Genomic DNA, 13,868 nt, shown 5'->3' on the forward strand with positions numbered 1-13,868 from the left:
TTACTTATTACTAAATTTATCTTAGAATATACGTTTCGACTGCTGCTCTAATTAAGGACACACAGACAGGCATAACTAACTTGTTTGAGAGCCGTTGCACAAATTCGCAGGCTCATTCGACTCGAAGGAGGCTTTGAGTTCCTATCATCCAGAAATCGTATCCAGGCAGAGTTTATCGATTTGACGTTTTTATGAGATTTATGCTTAGTGCTGAAAGTGAACTCAAATAAATGAATGTAATTATAAATATTTCGGTAACCAACCAAATTGTAAATCATTTTATATTTCATATATTTTAACTTCAAAATTTATTTGTGATCAATTTGGTGTAAAAACTCTGAATATACAAAAGGTATGATGATGTTCTTGAATGAATTCGAAAATCGTCTGGATGTGATCCAGTAGATGCCGGAGAATATTGCCACCTTGGCTTCTTCTGTGAGTTCTATCCAGCAAAAAAAATCCTCAAAATTATTTGTACTTTAATTCCCATCGCTATCTGATAGCATCCCAATGGCAATGCCATGGTATTTTATTTATTATATTTTTAAGCCATTCTCAAGTAAAACCGGTTTTATTCGTATCGCAGCATGTTGCCAGCCAGCAGAATGGTGAGTTTCTCTTGCCTCATGTTGCAAGCAGGTTGCTGGGGTCTGGTTCGGTTGATGGAGCATTGGCATGGGCACGGGGGACGTCTGTCTGTCTGCGAGGGCTGTCAAAGGAATTGCTTTTGGCGATCGAGTGGGAGCCGTTGCAATATAACTTTTTTTTTGCTCCTCGGTTGGGTAGGGCCTGGGGCAGGGCGTGTCCCCCAGGTGGGCGTGCAGTCGATATCGAAAAAAGTAATTAAAGGCAAGCGTGGCACGAATGGAGCCGCTTCCACGTTGATGATGATGATGATGATGCTAAATGCTGATGCCAGTCGCAGTTAAACGTTGCACGTTGCCACGCCCACCGCCCAGCACTTGGCTGTCAAGTGCAATACGTGCCATATGCGGTCACCGAAAGAGGCGAAAATGCAACAAGAAAATGGCAAATGAAGGGCCGGGGACTAATGCAACGATAATGCAACGAGCAGATGGATGCTCTATCCATTTGGCTAGGGAAAACTCTTGACTGTTTGTGGTTTGAAGATATAATCACAATCCCCTCTACATCCTCATCTACGTAGTGTACGCTTTGCCCATAGATGGACCCCCAATTTTAGTCACGGATGTTCCTTGCATTAGCGTGGACCACAAATGATACCACCGACCTTATCAGAGAGTGGATACACTCTCGCTCTCTCTCTCCTTCTCGGTCGGCATCCACTGGCGGCAGGCACCAAAAAGAACAACAATAACGACAACAGAACGGTATCCGTTTTGTGCAACGCATACGACAATTATCAGCGACATGAGCAAACCAATTGTTCAGTGCCCCCTTGTCGAGGGGGTACTCCATTCTCCATTCTCCATTGTCCAGTGTCCATTGTCCATGGCGACATGGTTATCCTCGGCGTGTGTGTGTCCGTGCAGGAGGAGAGCGATAGGCCTGCAGCCAGGACTCCATTGACCGCACATCTACACACTCAACTCAACTCCACTCCACTCCAGAGTCCAGTCCAGAGCGGGTTCATTTGTGTGTGTAATTGTTTGCCAGGCTACACTGATTACGGTGTTCAATAATAGTCGAAATTCACGGCATCATGTCCGGGTCACGCCCTCTGGATATACCCCTATCCATGCACCCATTCAACCCACATCCTTCCTTGCCCCCCTTCGGGGTTCCGGTTGCGGGGTGGCCCTTTAGTGGTGGCTATTTTGCGGGACGTTGTTAAATTTATTCAATACTTCTACACGGTCCTTAGAGCTATCCAAAAAAATAATAATAATAATATATGTATCGATAATAGCAAAGTGGAAAATTATAATTACAATGGAAACAATAATATGCGAATACTTAGGACTAATTTAAAAAAATAAGAAAGTACGGATAGAGCTGGTGGATTCAGGAGCTTACGAGGCATCCTTTCGAGAGGGGTACGAAATGCCATTTCGATCAAAAAGATCTTCATTTTTGTATACGATTCACCTTCGGATTTGGGTCTCAATGGAAAGATCGAACATAGAACCCAAAAGAAAATCTTTCCTCAGTTAGGAACCCCTTTCGAGGCACCTCTTGTAACGTCTCCTTTCGTCTATTCCTTTCCAGCAGAATATGTATATGTACAATAGGAAAAAAGGTTAATACGCATATGTTACAGACAAATACCCATCCATCCCTCTCTCTAGGCCTCCTTGGTCTTGCCTTCCTCTGGGACATAGGCCGGATTCTCAATGCCCAGCACAGGCGGCGGTGGTGGTGGAGTTTCCGCATCCGCATGTGATTCGAGGGACTCGTGTATCACATTGGAAATGATGCCATTCATTTGACCCTTGGCCTCACTGGCCAAGGCCAGAGCCTCGATGGCGTTGATGTTGCCATTGGGATCCTTGATGGAGGCGCGTTCCGCATCGGTACGCGCCAGACGGCGACGTTGCTTCACCTGGAAGCGGTACATCCAACTGGACAGGGGACAGGAGACAAAGGAAAGCATTGATTATGAAAACTCTTAGGAAATTTTTTAGGAAATGGCTGCACTTACAGGAAGATGACAACAGAGAACATGGTTAGGCCACCGCCGAGCAGAAAGAAGGCGCCCGGCAGCACCCTCAGTGTGGCCGCATACAGCGTCGTGTACATGGGGGCAAAGACCATCGGCATAAGGGCCTCTGCCACACCGAACAGAGAGTTCACTTTCCCCAGCTCGTCCTTGGACACGAGCTTCGTGGCTATCGAGCGCATGGCAATGAAGGCGGTGCCATTGAAGATCTCCACCAGGCCGCCCAGATACATGTGCCACGGCACCGTGGCAAAGGCATAGACAAACCCGGACAGGATCTTCGAGGTGCTCGAGAGGACGCCCACCAGGGCATCGTCTATGCCCAGCTTGTGCGACAGGATGCCCACGCAGAAGATCACGCCGATGAGGCCGGTGAACATGGCATAGGTGGAGAAGAAACTGAACTCCACCTCCGACCAGTTGAAGCGGAACCTCGTGAACAGATACGTCACAGCCATTTCGCCGTGCAGCGGACCAATGATCACCATCACGACGATCATCAGGAGAATGACGCGCTTGCGGCGCTGATTCTCGCCCTTCTTGAAGGCCACACGGAATGTCTGCACCACATGCTCCTTGTCGAAGAAATCGGCCAGCAGACTCTTCTGCGTGGGACTCTTCTCGGGCCTGGCCACCGGCTCCTCCAGGAACCAGAAACCATACACAAAGGCCACCACATAGAAGAACGCCGATATGGAGAAGACGCCGTAGAAGCCGATTTGCCTGCGAAATTAAAAAGTGCCAAATTAAAAGTGAATCGACTTGGCGAAATGTTAACACTCACTTGAGTAGGACCCCACTGAAGGCCATACCAATGGGCACACCCACAGAGAAGCATACGTTGAGTATGCCAATCCTTAGAGTGCGCTCCTCTTCGGTGGTGATGTCCGCAATGTAGCTGAAAACGCCCATCAGCATGGTGAACCAGCCCCCACTGAGGGAGGGAAAGATGGCCTCGGTCAGGGCGGCCACCTCCATGGGTGTATTCTCAAAGTAAACGCACAGCATGAGACCCACAACGCCCAGAAATTCCCCCACCACTGGGATGAGCATGCAGGGCTTGCGACGGCGATGGCGATCGCTCCACGAGCCCCAAAAGAGGATCAACAGGCAGGGGAACATCGATTGGATCACTGTCTTCCAGGCGGCCATGCGAGCCACCATCTGCTGTACCGTTTCCTCTTCCCTGGAAAGAGGATCGAAAAGAAGGTATTGAATTGAAGGCCTTCGCCTGGATACACTCCTCCGGACTTGTCCGGATCCCTGTGCTTACATGGTATAATTGGCTGTCTGGCGGCGGGTTAGAGCATCGCACACCACATCCCCGTATGCCATGTTCACGCGACAGGCCTTCTCCAGATTGAGATTCTGTGTGGCCAAATTGGACAGCACGCTGGGCATAATGTACGACGCGAGAATGGGCTCCACCGTGATATTGTTGGATATCAGGCGAAACTTTTCGCGCCATGTTCGCTTAACGGGCGTTGTTGTTGTTGTTGTTGCTTTTGGTGGCATCTTTTCCTGGCCCGCAGCGGATGAAGCCGGTTCCGGTGGTGGTCGTGCTGCAGCCGCTGGCGAGGATGGGGGCGAATGATTGACAGTGTATTTGGCATATGTGGCATCATCCAGGCTACCGTCCTTGGGCGACATTCTGCTGGCTGATGATCTCTAAGGGGTATTTGAAGACGGGAGAGAGGATTTAAGTATTATCTTTAAATAGAAAACAATAGCCTTTCACTGGTCCCTGAACTTTAGAGCTATTCATATGGAAATAACACGAAATTTGCTACCCTCCAAAGTATAATCCAGACCTCATGCATACGCTGTACGTTTCTTTATATTTTTTGAGAGAAATGTCTTCAAGAACATTGCATATTTCCATAGAATTTTGGATTAATTTGTAAGAAAAAAAGAAAGTGTTGTGCCTTCTTTTGCCACCTTTGACCCCACAGCTTTTGCAGGGTATTCGTGGCTACGACACTCAACAAAATTCTCTACAGCTTTTGTGCGACTTTAATTGGATCGTTTTGTCGTGATGAGGCAAATAGTATGACTGCGAGTATATCATCATTTCGTTTTCATTCACCTTTATTTGGTTTCTGTTTTGGTGTACTTTGTTGCCGACTTCCCTTATCGTTCGCCCTCCCCTCGATTCGGAGAGTAATCAAAATGCGACCTCAACCTCGGACATACCTCGTACACGGTATTTCAGTGCGCATGGGTGTCGTTTTTATCATCGTTATCGCATGCTTTTGGGGCTGCCTCGCTCTCACTCGTTATCATTTGTGGCATTCCCACTCCGTTCTGCTCCCAGCATCCGCTTTGACATTCGCTAATGATGCTTGTTACGAAGACCAATATCAAAATAGAATATCAATATAAAATAGTACGATTTGTAGTGGAAAACTACCGATCGGGAAGCCGGGACCAGAGACCCCCCCGTCGATAATCGAATTTCGGTTTGAAATTTAATTAGTGAAACTTCTCTCAGAGATAACTCTCAATCTCCCTCAGCTCTTTCGGGGGGTGGAGGGTGGGGGATCTTTGGGGAATTTGGAAATACCATACAACGCGAGTGCAGCTTTACCATTTTTCCCATTTCCATTCCCATTCCCAGACAACATTCTGTTTGCTTTGTTTTTGTTTCGCTATCGCATTTAATTGTTTTGTCAAGTGCATTTGTTGCTTTACGACGAAAGTGTTTACACAATTGTTGTGGCAGGCAGCTTTGGTAACCTCCTCCCCTTTCCCCAGCAGACCCTCAAAAACCCATTACAAATCAGTCAATCACACGTGCAACAGCGCATTAACCTTATGGCTCATTTTTTTGTTGAGCTTTAAAGATGATTTTGGAAGGGTAATTGTCATAAGAGATATTTCTACAGATATTTATGTATTTTCACAACACGTTGGAAGGGACTTTTCAGACCGGGAAATTCTTTTGCTTTGGATAATCAGTAATCATTGTTGGCCTTAAATTGGCCTTACAAGTGCTCATTGGCTTAGGAATTGGAACCCAGAACCGTTCTTTCTTTCAATCTGTTCCTTGAAACATTCAACAAACATCATCAGCTCGATTCTCTTAGAGAGGATTTACTGCCAGAGCCCTTCACCTTTCTACTGGTTCTGGAACATTATAATATCCCCTCAAGCTTATGCACTTATAATAAAATTTGCAAGCTTTATTGTGCGTATCTTTGGCCCAAAGATAGGTATCTTAGGGGACTTCTTCTTCTGCGTTTATTTACAAAATTTGTATGGCCCTTCCCACATCGACTCTCTGTCTGTGCAACAAAATGTAAATCTCATTGACAATGGCTTAATTTAATCAGCATTCGGGCTCTTGAAATTACTCAAAAATTAGGCAAAAGCTAATTGACCTTGACATATGCCCACACACATACACCCATACACACCTCTCTGTGCCTCTCCATAGAGTGAGGTCTAGCGACCCATAAAGTGCATCACCGACCGTTTTAATCTTCAACTTCCGTCTAGCGATGACGCAGACTTTGTATTTGGTAATTTGATCTATTGTACAGTGGAACCCCCCCAAAGAACGGACAGAGCCGGCTACAATAACCACTTCCAAACGGTCTCTAGAGTGTGTCGTCACTGTACTCCACTCAAACATACCCTCGTACGTACATACATATGTATGTATATGGTTCATTATCTCAGGGCATTGTTCAGGTCATAGCTGGCAAAAATCTCGTTTGCTTTTGCTTTTGGCTTCAATTGCCTTTAATTGCTGTGGCGAAAACATTTAAGATACCGGATTACCAAACCAAACGATATGCTTTTCAGAATCGAGACAATAATAAAAAGGCACTGCCCAAATTGCAAAATAAAAGTGTCATCTCTTGAGCAAATGGATAGTTGTTGCTGTTTCAATTTTCAATAGGTAGTGCCAGGTGCAGTTCCGAGTCAGTCCGAGTTAGTCAATATTTTTGAACTAGGCGAAATGTAGCACATTGTAGGACAATCAATATGGCTGCATCGTAAGAGTTTACTTTGGACATATGTTCTCCTATTCGTACCTTAAGGAATTGTTTTTGCTATTCGTACTGCTCTTAGGCGCACCGGAAAAAGAATATCCACGGAAATGGCACTTCAGGAAGTAATTTCAGTGGTAGAGAAACCCATTCATCTCAAAGAACATACCTGTTCATCTCAACATCGATGGTATCGTCCGCCCAGACAAGGTCTGTCAACCGCGGCACCCCGCAAGATGGTGTCCTTTCTCCAATTCTGCTGAACTATGCGGCCTTGCATATCTTCTCGGGGAAATACCCTTAAACACTATGCGACTTAGAGACCGTAAAGCTCTGTCAGAATAGACAGATTCCAGTGAATTTGGAATTCGTGCTATTCGCAAATAATTACAAGGTAAAGAAGGCTATGACAGCCCTCTACCCATGCCAAAAGGCTATTGGATTAAAATGGGGCGATGGATTTATCTAGCAATAGTTGGACCATTAATACTCTACGGAGTTGCAGTGGAACAAAGCTGGAGCTCTTTGCGCTAAATGCGATTTTATGCCTCCATAGCCCTGAACTTGCAGGAAAGGAGCGGACAAAAATGGCAATGGTCACTCATCCATATCAAATAATAGCAATAACGTCACCACGAAAACGGACTACGGCATTCGAAAGGAGTACACAGATACCCCTTTCAATACCATCATTCTCCACAGAGACACAGGCTCGAGGGTACTCCAGGCCCAGATGGGGCCATAAACGTCCTCGCAGATGGATCGAAGCTGGTCAACAAGGTGGCAGGAGGGATCTACTCCGAGCAGCTAAACACAAGGCACGCCTTCAGGCTCCCAGATTATTGCAGCGTTCTCCAAGCGGAAGTTATTGCAATCAGGGAAGCTCTGAATTGCCTTCAATTAGCCCTCACAAGATGGCCCAGCAATTTCATCCATACGCTCCCTCACAGGACATTGGCAAACAGGTTGTTTGCGGTAGCTGTAGAGACGAGTAAGAGGAGGAGGCGGTGCTCCTGGCCAGCTCCCAGAAGAAGAGGGTTACGGCTCTTGGGCTTGCCCCACATAGCTGACATTTTAGAAATGTCCACAATATGTCCTAGAAAGATAGATGGAGGGGATAGCTGCTGACATGAGGTCTGACGTCGAAGAATACCTAACCTAACCTAACCTCTATAAAGAAACCCAACCAATCGGTTGCATTTATTGAATATCCAAACTATTGGAACCTTCGACTCCATTTCAGGGTAGGTATCGGTGGTAGGCCTCCATTTGGTTTGCCAACAATCTGAAGTGCAACTTGTGGCAGAACAGACCCGTTTTCAACACTGAATCATCCATCACTGAATCATAAGAGTGTGGGGCTCTTGACATTGAGATCGTGTAGATCGCTTAGATCGCGTAGATTGCGTAGACCGCGTAGATCGCGCAGATCTTGAGCTTGTCTCGCGATTCTGCTTGCACTTGCAGCTCAATGCAGAACGACGGCCGTCAATGCCACACGAACATGCGGCAGACGTGCGTTGAACCCACACTCAAAAACGTACCGCTGAACAATGCATAGTACGGGCAAGTATGGGGAAGAAGAGCTATTGAGGTCGTTCAAGCCCCCTCCCAAGTCCCCCGCAAGCCCCCAACAAACGGTCACGTCAAGCGCCTCACCCGATTCGGTGTTCGGTGATCGGTGGCTGGTGGCCGGTGGCCGGTGGTCGGCGGCCTCTTGTGTCTCTGTGGTGTCGTGTGTGTGTGTGGCATATTAACTAACTTTACTGCTATATATGGATATGGTTTTATGGATAGTACGGGTGTATATAGTATGCATATAGGTACACACACAACTCCAGGAAGCATTTGTATAATCAAATTTTTATCGGATTTGGCAGCAGCACCAGAAGGCATGCCAAAACAAAAACGAAAAACAATTGGAAAGCTCTCTCTCGGCTCTCTCCCACGGAATTGCAAACTAAAAGTACGACTAGTAACCACTGTAGTGGCAATTTGCAATATTATTTAATTAACTAATTTCGGTTGATTTTTGTTTTTTTTGTTTTTATAGAAAATTTTGAACCGATTCATTTCCGGCTGCGGGTCCGGGACAAAACTTTTCACACACAAAAACGAATCGAACAAACGATGGCGCTCCAAATTACCCATTTACGTTATTAATTGCATGTCTATGCCAGATACAATTAGAGATATGTATGAGTGTGTGTACAGATACAGAGATACAAAGATACACGTGTATCCGTGATGGCCGGAGTCTGTCGTCTGTATGTGGCAGAGAAAAAGTTCTGCCTTAGTCCCTGACTAAATTGAGAATAATTAAATACAATTAGCCTGGCGTAACTTTTCTCTCTCTCTGATTTTGGGGATTTATTTATGCACAATTCAATGGTAAATTAACTGCTAAAAATAGTTGGATACACACACACACACACACACACACACACACACACACATATGACACAGATCGCTTTGGGGAGGTTCCGCCAGATACTGATTCTGACTGTGGAAGCAGCGGAACAAAACAAAAACGTAGCCAAAACAACACCCAAAAGACAATCAGAAGAGGAGACTGTGTTGAGACTAAATTGACTTAACTAATAATTATAATTAATTCGGCTTGACAAATGGCTTGGAATTTGTGCGAGTAACCCACGAGTATCCAAAATCCAACACATAAACGATAAACGAGTACTCGCGGCGGCACAGCGAAAGAGAGAAAGAGAGAAAGCGAGAGTGTGGGACCGACCGACCGACCGACCGACCATCCATCCATCCGCAGTGATTTGCGCGAATTTCATTTAATTTACATGTCGTTAATAAAATTAGTAGAAAACCACACCACTACAGATACACTGCACTTTTTTGGGGTATTGACGGTGAACGGTTGATGGATGAATGGCTTAGGTTCCTTAGGATCCTCCTTTGATCCTCCTCCTGCAATCCTCAAGTCCTTCTTGAGTGGACTCGGCTTGTGCGCTTCCTGGATACTATACAATATTCCTTCTAGATCGACATGTCTGCTGTGGGGGTACCGTCTACCGACTAGCTATGGGTTGTACTTGTGTGGGGGCAGAGGATTTGCAGCCTCTGGTTCGAGCGGTGAGCTTTGGGAAGTGTCTAAACCAGCGGCGTTGAGCTGAAATCAGCGACTAAAAATGCTCGCACTCGCATTGGATTTGATGAGTGCCACACAGCCCACAGCTGTCGCTGGTGCTACTGCTGCTGCTGCCTCGGCCTCTGCTTCTGCCTCTGTCAGCGTTGTTTCCACAGAGGTGTCGTCGCTGTCGTGTATCTGTGTGCCACGATCGGTGCTCCGCCAGCGATAAGCGGTAGAAACAGCTGGGAATAACAGCAAAAAAAAAACAAAACAAAAAAAAACCAAAGATACTCGTACAGGCTGGAATCAATGGGAGAAAAAGGTACCCAAGGCCACACAGCCTCAAATTTACAAGATACAAATTTATCTATTTGATTTGTATCTTCAATCTCATTAGCAGATTGGCAGAATTGTAACTCCATGTCCGGCCGCCACACGAGCAATCCATATTTCGACTATAATTTCACCGCCAAAGGGCAAAAAAGTTACAATTGTATCTGTATCTATATCTGTATCTACGGTTCTGTGCTAGTGTGTGATGTGTCGCGAAAGCCTCAATTAGCCAGCGAAATTAAAGTTCTCTCCATTATTATTAGCGATTATAATTGAGAAAAATGTGCAAACGAAATGTTAAATAATTGAAGGGAATTGTGTGCCCATCCCACATCATGCCCAAAAGCGATGGATGGTATCGATGGGAGGTATCCTGGAAAAGCTCGAAATCGCAGGTATATGTTCTACCTCCTAAGTGTATTACCCCTAAGGTAGAGCCTTAATCTTTCGTTGGAATTAGGCGTAGCTATCCTATAACTATTATGGCTCGATAAAATCGACGCTTGATCTCCCAAGGGTTCGAGGACATTCGTTGGAAGAGGGAGTTTTTCTATATTTAGGGCCCATCTTTTGTCCCACTGGTGCAACAGGGTATGTGCCAGCAGCGGACATTGAAAAAGTGTTTTTAATTAAACTGAACTTAAAAGAATAAGCACATTTGCTGATGGGGTACGATGATTCGGCAATACGGATGTTGAGTTGGCAAAACAGTCGCCAAATACCGGAAAATTAGTTAGTCGTAGATTGTGTGATTGAAGAGATCGGTTCATGGGCTGCTCCTACAATCGTTCTTGATTCAATTCGAAAGCACAATTACAATCGTGGCACGGCACTCTTAATAATGCTGCCGATGAGGTCGATGCTGGCGGGTGAACGCCACCCAAAGGCCCTGACTTACAAAGCCGCAATGCCGCAGAGACCGCAACCGACTGGGGAAGGTGGATCTCATCTCTGGGCGCACCCCCCACCCCGTTCCGTGCCGCGTCTTTGCTGGAGTGTAACGAGAGACCGATTAACGGAGCAGCATAGCTGTAGTACCCCTGCCAGCCCATCTACGAGTATCTATAATAATGTAATAATATTTAGTTATTTGGTAATTTAATGCACGATAATACATAAGTAAATTTGCACATTGTTCTGCGGAATGGAAAGCAGCACACTGCACACTGCACACTGCACACTGCGCTGCGTACTGGTACGGGTACTGTGCCTCGTACTGCAGCTGCCACTTGCCACTCTTAATAGCTACTGGGCTTATGGCTTCGCTTCTGACAGAGCAACTGATGATAGGCTTCCAATTGTTGACTACACACTGAGAGAAACCATCAGGCCATCAACTTTTCATTTTCATGTATTAAAGAAATGTAAAAAAAAGATTAGAAATTCCAAAGGGTCAAATAAGAGCTATTTCATCGAGAGCGGAAACTAGTTCCATATTTAAATCATATTCGATTAAATAAAAATTGTTTAAAAATTTACTATAATAGGTATATTTATTTTAAAATGTTTTATATTTCGATTAAAATTGAGAAGTATTAAAAAGACTTTTAAATAAATTTATTCTCTAATTGCCTATGCCCTTTTTCTCTCAGTGGAGGAGTGCTTAAAATGGTGGCACATTTCATGTCCACCGCTGATCCCAGAGACTGCGGATAAGGTGGCTCCTTATATTCCAAAAACTAACCATTTGGTGTCATGTCTTTTCCCCCAGTGCACCCTGCCACTGGCTGCTCAACTGCTTTGTGGCTCTTTTTTTGTATGCTAATTGCTTCTTCGCAATCATTGCAGTTTTGTTTCAGCATAATTAATGGAAACCTTAGATCGCCAGACAATGCAACGGCAACGGCAGCGACAACTGTCAGGGATTTAAGCGGCAAGCAGCAGGTGGAGTGGTTTGGGTCTGTTGCAATTACCGCTTCCCTGAGTATCGATAAATCAAACACCGACTTGGCATAACAATCGAATATGGTGATCTTTGAGCTCTGTCTTTGGGTCTGGCTCTGGTCTATCCCAAGTCTCTCTTTCGAGCAGCCCTGAGCAGCGACTCGACTTACCTGAAACATTATCTGTGGCATACTTAACTATTGGAAACCTGTTTGCAACCCAAGAAGATCTTCGACGGAGATTCGCTGGATAGGATCTTTTTTGGTGACATCATCATCCTCGTCGATACGCCTGCAGCAATAATGGTCTTATTTATAAATCATTTTCACCCAATTCCATTGAGCGTTAAGTACACACAAATGCCATTTCGATACTTTCACTCGATCGACGAATCGACGGCTGTTGATTAATTGTGTTGTTTGGTTAATTAACCAATAATCATGACAGTTGGGATTTTGCATAATTTTATTTTATTTTTTTCGCGCTCGTTAGATCGCAAAACAAACAGCAAAACAGCTAAATAGCAAGCAGCAAAGCGAAAGGTAAACGAGACAACAGACGCCACAACTGCCCACAAAACAAGAAGCCACACAGAAGATTAATACTTGGCGAAATAATCTTTCGAATACCCTAACCCATAGCCGATTCATGGACAGCTTTCTTTCTGCACATTCGTTCTATAAAACTTCTGTTTGAAACCTGAGAGGATTGGTTTCCATAGAATGTGTCGAGTATTGCCGCGAAAGAAAACAGACTTCTGTTTAAACAGATTGATCTTTGTCACGCTTATATTGTACTGGGACTCTCTGTTGACTCTGGCGTATGTAAATACTATAAGTGTAGGCTGCTTTTATAATAGATTATACCTGGTATTGTCTTATGACTTTCAAAAAATCAACAGAACAGCAACTATGATATCTTACTTTCAGCGCTCTTAATCCTTTCCTTCATCTATTTACAAACCCTCTGATGATCTCTCAATCTTATAAACAAGCTATAAAAGTAGGTCAGAGAGTTTTTTCTATCAAAAGTGGCATATTATGTGTCATCTTTGCATAATATTAAGTAGAATTGTACTTTCTTTGGATTATCGTTATCTCTAAATGAAATGCAATCTTTTCGTTGCTTACTCGTCTGCTTATGAGGCATTGATCCCGACGATTGTCGCGACGACTGGCTTTCTGGAACTCTTGCAGCAATTAGAGCATCGCATCGCAATCAGAACCGAACCTGTGGAGCCAGTATTCCAATGGGAATGGGATGTTGATAGAAACCACTACACAGACTTGAAACACGTTTCATAATATAATTCAATATATACATATGTAGGTATTTATTTAAAAAGCTTTCATTATTTGGCCCTCACACATCATTTGATTCTTTTTGAGTGTGAAATATTGATTGTTAATAAATAGATACATGTACTAAAAGTACTTTTTCACTCATTGCTTTATCTATTAGAGCCCCAAGATATAGCAGTATCATACAACTCTCTTTCGTTAGAGTAATGGGCGAGCAATCACGTGCCAGCATGAGCTAATGGGCTAAGCAGCTCCGCAGCAGCCCGCGACATCGCCAATTTCCATTATGTATATATTTTATATCTGGTTTATTTTTTCTGCTCTTTTTTTGGGTTAACTTTTGGCCAAACTGGCTGCCACGGGGCAGGTGTCAAAAGTTAGTCCAGCGCAACGGAAGAGGGCCAACAGCAGCGGCAGCAATGACGTCCGTGGTCCGTCGTCCATGGTCCATGGTCCATGGTCCGAGGCATCTATGACAATGGAAATAACAAGATATAACAAGTTGTATCTAATTCTGTCCGAGTTTTGATGGTAGTTTGCCTCGTTTCACCCTCGCTGGACCTGTGGGTATACAAATACAGATAAACATATGATATATAATACTTTACTTT

The 13,868-nt window shown here is 44.7% G+C and overlaps 1 protein-coding gene across 1 annotated transcript; it reads right to left on the reverse strand.

Annotated features, from left to right (window-relative positions):
- Positions 1 to 1,800: 1,800 nt before the first annotated feature.
- LOC6598398 (solute carrier family 46 member 3) lies at positions 1,801 to 4,810 on the reverse strand. The gene is made up of 5 exons (XM_002023485.2): positions 4,731 to 4,810; positions 3,918 to 4,312; positions 3,429 to 3,830; positions 2,627 to 3,367; positions 1,801 to 2,546 (listed from the first exon to the last, which is right to left on the reverse strand). Exons 2-5 carry the CDS (start codon positions 4,292 to 4,294, stop codon positions 2,270 to 2,272), a joined length of 1,797 nt encoding a protein of 598 aa, XP_002023521.1. The 5' UTR covers positions 4,295 to 4,312; positions 4,731 to 4,810; the 3' UTR covers positions 1,801 to 2,269.
- Positions 4,811 to 13,868: the final 9,058 nt, after the last annotated feature.

The sequence above is a fragment of the Drosophila persimilis genome, unplaced genomic scaffold, assembly GCF_003286085.1.
Source record: "Drosophila persimilis strain 14011-0111.01,24,50 unplaced genomic scaffold, DperRS2 tig00000579-arrow-pilon, whole genome shotgun sequence".
In the NCBI taxonomy this organism is placed as follows: domain Eukaryota; kingdom Metazoa; phylum Arthropoda; class Insecta; order Diptera; family Drosophilidae; genus Drosophila; species Drosophila persimilis.